At 43.4% G+C, this 7,356-nt stretch overlaps 1 protein-coding gene across 2 annotated transcripts in view; it reads left to right on the top strand.

Moving 5' to 3' along the window:
- Samhd1 (SAM and HD domain containing deoxynucleoside triphosphate triphosphohydrolase 1) overlaps positions 1 to 7,356 on the top strand; it is a 39,427-nt gene that overhangs the window by 17,990 nt on the left and 14,081 nt on the right. For both annotated transcript variants that reach the window (XM_021155903.2, XM_021155904.2), the window contains exons 7-9: positions 1,672 to 1,827; positions 3,950 to 4,050; positions 5,341 to 5,482. In XM_021155903.2, the coding sequence (XP_021011562.1) occupies positions 1,672 to 1,827; positions 3,950 to 4,050; positions 5,341 to 5,482 (399 nt within the window). The remainder of the gene's footprint in view (positions 1 to 1,671; positions 1,828 to 3,949; positions 4,051 to 5,340; positions 5,483 to 7,356) is intronic.

Genomic DNA, 7,356 nt, shown 5'->3' with positions numbered 1-7,356 from the left:
CTTTGTAGACCAGGCTGGCCTCGAACTCAGAAATCCACCTGCCTCTGCCTCCCGAGTGCTGGGATTAAAGGCATGCGCCACCACGCCCGGCTTCACAGGATTTTTAAAATTACGTGTTTTATTTTGTATAAGTGTTGCCTGTATGCACACGTGTGTGCATCACTTGCATGCCTGGTACAGAGGTGAGAATAAGCCATTGGATCCCCTGGATCTGCACTCACAGATGGTGTGAGTCATCCAAACCCAGGTCCTCGGCGTGGACAGCAGGTTTTCTTAACCTCTAAGCCACTTCTCCAACCCCATGTCTCACGCTTCCCTAATTATTATTATTATTAGATAATATGGTTTTGTACTTCAAACAGTGAATGTGTGCCTGAATTTACACAGTATGATCCAGCATTCTCCAGTAATTACTCCAGAGGCCACAAGGAGACAATTGCAAGTTCCAGGCCAGGCTGTGTAGTGAGTTTAGGTCAATGTGGGTCATGTAATGAGACCTTTACTCAAAACAGAAAACAGATCATCAAGATAACATACGTTGATAAGATATCTGTTAATTATGAACAGATATCTGTTCATAGTTGAGCCAATTCAAAATAGTTATAGGATCATTTCAGGTTTGTTTTCATTTCGAGTCAGTTTTGTTAAAATGCGCAATAGGGCAGATGTCTCTGGGGTCATTTGATCTTCGCAGTGATTGTGATGAGTGAGCAGAGATGGGAGCAAGCAGGTGAGCAACGAGGTGACAGATCTGAGAATTCAGTTCAGATCTTGACACCAGAGCTGGGATTTTGAGTTCCTAGCAGTGCAATATCCTCGTAGACCACAAGGTGGAAGCACTAACAAACAGCTTATCACATCAAATGTTCTTCTGTTGATGGAAAAAAAAAAAAACCTTAAATTTTAGAATGATAGTCATTCTACCGATATGATCTGGTAATAATCTCCTTGATAATGTAAATTATTATATTTTATAAAGTGTTATTCATTGTATTTATGGAATAATAAACTGGTATATATGGTTTTGTAGAGTGGCGGGGGGGTATCAGTAAGACAGAGAATCTGTGAGAGTGCTTCAGTGAGACTCCTCCCATTGTGCATTTTTTTTTAAAGATTTATTTATTTATTATATGTAAGTACACTGTAGCTGTCTTCAGACACTCCAGAAGAGGGCGCCAGATCTCGTTATGGATGGTTGTGAGCCACCATGTGGTGGGTGGGATTAGAACTCTGGACCTTCGGAAGAGCAGTCGGGTGCTCTTACCCACTGAGCCATCTCATCAGCCCCCCCATTGTGCATTTTAAAGACTAATAAAAGTTGTTTGTGACAGGGCGTGATGATGCACCCCTTTAATTCCAGCACTCACAAGGCAGAGACAGGTGGATCTCTGTGAGTTCAAGGCCAGCCTTGTCTATATAGCAAGTTCCTGGCCAACCAGAGCTACATAGTAGGACTCTGTCTCAAAAAAACAGCCAACCAAATGAAAATGTTTTGTAGACAAATAAAATATTGAGTAACTTAAAAGCTGTAACAATGTTGCTGGAAACTGGATAGTTAACATTTGGTGGGACTTCACCTGAGTATGACCTAGAATCCAGAACAGTCTGTTTAATTAGAGCCCCTGGTGGCTGAGAACCTGTAATAAGCCGTATTCTACTGACTTTCCACAGCACGAACAGGGCTCCATTGAGATGTTTGAGCATCTGGTTAATTCTAATGAACTCAAACTTGTCATGAAGAACTATGGTCTCGTCCCTGAAGAAGATATTACCTTTATCAAGGAACAAATTATGGGACCACCTTTAACACCAGTCAAAGATTCCTTGGTAAGTTTTTATTTGTGTTAATTAGAGCCAGCTGGTATTTCCTATCTGATCTGGTCTGGAATCTTTCAGAGCTACACATTCAGTGCTAAGTGTCAAGATGTAAGTTTCGTGCATTTGCCTTATATAACCGAGTGATGTATTTTTCCCTAATCTTGAGTTCGTTAGACATTATTTACCCCAAACGATAGTTAGTGTACTTGGGCTGCAGAAGCAAGAGAATCAAAATGTGAATGTATACACCGTGGGCTGGAGAGATGGCTCAGTAGTGAGAGGGCTCGCTATGCAAGCATGAGAGTTCAGGTCTCTCGAATCCATGTCACAAGCCACACTTGGTAACAGACACCTTTAGTTCCACCACTCAAGGGACAGAGACCAACCTGGTCTACATAGACAGTTCCAGGACACCCAGCCCTTCATAGGGGGACCCTGTCTCAAGTAAACAAAATAACACAACAACAACAATTAAAAAAAAAAAAAGCATGGCTGGACACAGGCTTGTAACCCCAGCACTGTGAGAGGCAGAAGACACTCAATTGACCTCTGGTACATCTTGTATGTGCATGCGCACACACACACACACACAGGAGCTAGGTTGAGGAACAATTATCTCACTTATAAAACAAAAATTTAGTTTAAAAAATGCTTTGAGTGTCTTGTCTTTAGAGTAGCTGAGCAGCTGTTTTAAAACCCTGTATAACCCAGCTGTGCTGGCACACGGCTGTTGCAGTCTGTCCCGAGAGGAGGAAGAGGAGGGAGAGAGGCGAAGGGAGGGTCTTCTTCACCTATAAAATGAAATCAAGGTGAGACTGGGTTACAAAAGAAAAAACAGGGTGGGGGGAAGCTGGGTGTGGAGACAAGTGGATCTCTGAGTTCAAGGGCAGTCTGATCTATAGAGTGAGCTCCAGGACAGCCTGGGCTACAGAATGAAAACAACAGCAGCAAAATCGGGAAGGAGGGAACTAAGAGAAATATATTAGTATATGCATACATTACATACATACATATATACACACATACATAAATGCATACACACATACATAAATACATACATATATGTGTACACAGAGAGAAGGATTTCTTTTTTTGTTTTTCCCCGGGGGAGGGCAGGAGAGAGAAGTCTTGCTGTATAGCCCCTGCTGACTTTGAAGTCATACTCCTGCCTCAATCTTCTGAGTGCTGCTGAGGTTACAGAGAGCCCCCACACATAGTGAAAGACATTATTATTTCAATATATACATTCAAGGTTTAACATTTAAGGAACTTTTTTTTTTACTAGTTTGTAATTAAATAAACATATTGTTGGTTTGGGGAGATGTATTAGTAGTGTCCTTTCGATGGCACTGGAAGGCCTAACATTTTATTTATATACTTGTAAAAAACTTTTTAAAAAAGATTTATTTATTATTATATCTAAGTACACTGTAGCTGTCTTCAGATGCACCAGAAGAGGGCATCAGAACTCATTACGGATGGTTGTGAGCCACCATGTGGTTGCTGGGATTTGAACTCAGGATCTCCTGAAGAGCAGTCAGTGCTCTCCAGCCCCACTTGTTAAAATTTTAAGTTACATTTTTACTTATCTGTGTGTGTGTTTCGGAGGGGCGGGGGCGGGGGGGGCTACATGTGGAAGTCACGGGACAGTTTGCTGAAGTCCGTTTTAAAATCTCCTTCCACCTTGTGGGTCCTGGGGATAGAACTCAGGTAGTCAGGTTGGGAGCAAAAGCCCTTCCTTGCTAAGCCATCCCACCAATCCTTCACAAACTTGGTATTTATTCATTTATTTTCACAGTGCCTGCCATTCAGGTCCAGGCCCTCACTGATACCTGCCTCTACCTTGGAGCTGCATCCCTGGCTGGAAGGGTTGGTGGTGATAGCATAGCATAGCATAGCATAGCATAACACAGCACAGCACAGCACAGCACAGCACAGCACAGCACAGCACAGCACAGCACAGCTCATACTTCACTGTTTCTTCTTCTTCTACTTCATTAGAAGTGAGAAGGAGAAAGAAAGATTATTATCTTCTAACTTGAGTGTCTTGTTTATAATTTGCAGATCGATACGGTTGCTTATAAATAGGTCTGTCTACCTAAATCCTCCATGAGATTCTCTTGTTTTCCAGTGGCCATATAAAGGACGCCCTGCCACGAAGAGCTTCCTTTACGAGATAGTGGCTAACAAAAGGAATGGCATCGACGTAGACAAATGGGATTATTTTGCCAGGTACGCACTGAAGATTCCCAGAAGCGGTGCTAAGAATCTCTGTATAAATGTAGCAGTAGGGCCTACCCCGTCTGACACGAAGCTGGGCTCTGCGGTCCTGGCATGGACTGACACTGGCTTCATGGGCACTGTGGGAGGCAAACTGCCTTCCCTTCAGCCTGAGGATGCGGGGCTCCTTCCACCCCTCTTCCTGCGCCACAGTCACTCTTTCTTCTGGGTGTCAGGGTAGCTCCCAGGCTGGGGTCAAGGTAGAAGACTCTCATTTTGAACTGGGAAAAATCCCCTTTTTCTCTCTGTCTACTTTCATCTTCATGATCAAGACTTTGTTCTTAAACTTACTGAAAGATTTTAGTAATAAGTGAGAACAAATGACGACCTTCCAGGAGCTCATGCCTCAAGCTGCTATGAACGTCAGTACATGATCAATCTTTTGTTTGTTTGTTGATACATGTCTCAACATGTGGTTTGGCTGGCCTTGAACTCACTACATAGACCAGGTTGTCCTTAGACTCATAAAAATCCACCTGCCTCTGCCTCCCAAGTGCTGAGTTAAAGGTGTGCGCCACCACTGCCTGGCTCACATGGCTAGTCTTTTTGTTTGTTTGTTTGTTTATTCTGCACTTACAATTTTATTATGGTTTTGAGACAAGGTCTCACTCTGCAGACCAGTGATCTGCCTGTCTTCGCCACCTGAGCGATCTCCCATTATCTTAAAGTAAATCTCAGACTACATAGCATCTCATCGCAAAACCTATCTGTGTGGCTCTGTATAGTGTCTCTGTTAAACCTAAAAGCACTCTGCAGTTGTTTGAAGGTATTTTTTTGAGACAGGGTTTCACTTTGTTGTCCTTGCTGTCTGGATCTTGCTGTGTAATTCAGACCAGTCTCAAACTCAGAGATCTTCCTGCCTCTGCCTCCGGAGTGATGCCATTAAAGGTGTGTTCCATCATTCCTAACTAAGATATGACTTAATACATGGTCAGGATTTAAAATCCCCTAGCTGTTTGATAACTGCCATGTTGCTATTAATTTACAGTTCATAACCCAGCATCCACACACTGTCTCTGGTGACGGCTCTCCAGTCCTTTATTCTCTAGCCACTCCCCTCACATTCTTCCAGGAAATTTCCCACTGACTCGCCTGGCTCTGTTACACCCCCTGTGTCCTTCAGTATGTCCTTCAGGCCCTGACCAGCCTTCTGCAAGCTGGTAGATCCAAAGCCTGTAGTGTTCGTATTTGAGGCAGCTTCCTCATTGAAAAGTTTCCTATCTCTGCTTTGGAACTTTCTAGAGACTGTCACCATCTTGGAATCCAAAATAATTTTGATTACAAGCGCTTCATTAAGTTTGCCCGTATCTGTGAAGTGGAGTACAAGGTCAAGGAGGACAAGACCTACATCCGTAAGGTGAAGCACATTTGTTCGAGAGAAAAGGTAAGATCGCCATCCCCAGAAAATACAAATGCAGTTGTCGATCTGAAACGTGGAGATGAGCATCCAGCCAGCTGGGAAAACCCAGAAGCCATCTTTCTTTTCTTTCATTTCCTTCCTCCTCGCAATTCTCTATTTCTCATGAATGACTTTTTTAGATCATGTGCATGTGTGTGGTCTGTGTGTGTGTGCTTGCTCTGCACTCCTGTGTGAGTGATTGCGTGCACGGCTGCACTCCTGCAGCGCTCTCTGCCTTACCCCTCACATCCAGGTCTCTCCCTACCCCTCATGTGTTTTTCTTCGTCATCTTCTGGTTTTGTCTCCCTCATCACTGGGGCTGCAGAGCCACAGGAGACCACACCCAGCTTATTACATAGGTGCTGGGATCAGAACCCAGGTCCTGATGGTTGTGCAGCAAGGACTCTTAACTAGTGACATCTCTCTAGCTAGCCCCACATACTCTTTAAAACAACAAAAACAAAAGACATCTTATCATTTGTAATTATGTATATGTGTCTGCATGCGCGTGTATGAGCATGAGTGCAGGTTCCTCTAGAGGCCTGAAGAAGGCATCACGTGCCCTGGAGCTGGAGTTACAGGCAGCTTTACACGCCTAACATGGAAGAGTACCACCCATGGGTTCTACCTGCTAAGCCATCTCTGTAGCTCTTCACACCTTTTTTAATGCTTAGCATCTAACTGTCCTAACACTTTTTTTCCTCTATTACATTTTTCTTTTTTTTTTTTAAAGCTCTGTCATGTTTTAAATTTATTGATGTATGTGAATACACTGTTACTGTCTTCAGACACACCAGAAGAGGGCATCAGATCCCATTACAGATGGTTGTGAGCCACCATGTGGTTGCTGGGANTCCTGGTAAGTCCTTGATGATCTCTTCCTGTCTTTCTATCTGGATTTTTAAAAATTATTTATTTATTTAATTAATTATGTGAGTACACTGTAGCTATCTTCAGAGGGCATCAGATCCCATTACAGATGGTTGTGAGCCACCATGTGGTTGCTGGGATTTGAACTCAGGACCTCTGGAAGAGCAGTCAGTGCTCTTAACTACTGAGCCATCTCTCCAGCCCCCTCTATTACATTGTTAAACAATAACAATAATAATAATAAAACTAAATCGCACAGTTATTGAGTCTTATTCTGGGTAGGTTTTAAGTGCTTTTGATAGGTCAACTCAATTCTTATTACCCTGTGAGTTAGTATTACGATTTCGTTTGTTTCAGTCTGTGTTCTGTTGCTATAACAGTACCTGCACCTGTGTAATTTATGAAGAAAAGGGGTTTATCTGCTTTGTAGTCGTACAGGAAGTTTAAGAGCGTGCTGGTGGCATCTGCTCTACTTTCGGTATGGATCACATGCTGTTCCATGCATGGTGAGAGCTGGAAGTGCAAACAAGAATGGTCCTGAGGAGAGGTAGGGGCAGCTCCAGGCTGGCTTTATAACAGCCTGCTTCCACAAACTAACCTAGTCACTTCATGAAATCAGAGCTGTGATACCCTAATCCACTCTTAAAGGGCCTACCACTCCCTTACTGCTGTTACTTTAGGGACTAAACTGGGATATCAGTTTTGGTAGAACAAACCATCTGTTCTATTTACCAGGTGAACACAGTGAGGTATGTGGAAGGGTCGAGTTAAATAATTAACACAACTGGAATTTCGACCCTGTTAGGTCCTTACTGGATGATACTCATGTAACTTAAGAAGTGGCATGGAGGGGGCTGGTGAGGTGGCTCAGTGGGTAAGAGCACCCGACTGCTTTTCCAAAGGTCCGAAGTTCAAATCCCAGCAACCACATGGTGGCTCACAACCACCTGTAATGAGATCTGATGCCCTCTTCTGGTGCATCTGAAGAC

The sequence above is a fragment of the Mus caroli genome, chromosome 2 (assembly GCF_900094665.2).
Source record: "Mus caroli chromosome 2, CAROLI_EIJ_v1.1, whole genome shotgun sequence".
Taxonomy (NCBI): Eukaryota; Metazoa; Chordata; class Mammalia; order Rodentia; family Muridae; genus Mus; species Mus caroli.
Note: the sequence above shows the minus strand (reverse complement) of the source record. Positions and strands in the feature narration are given on the sequence as shown.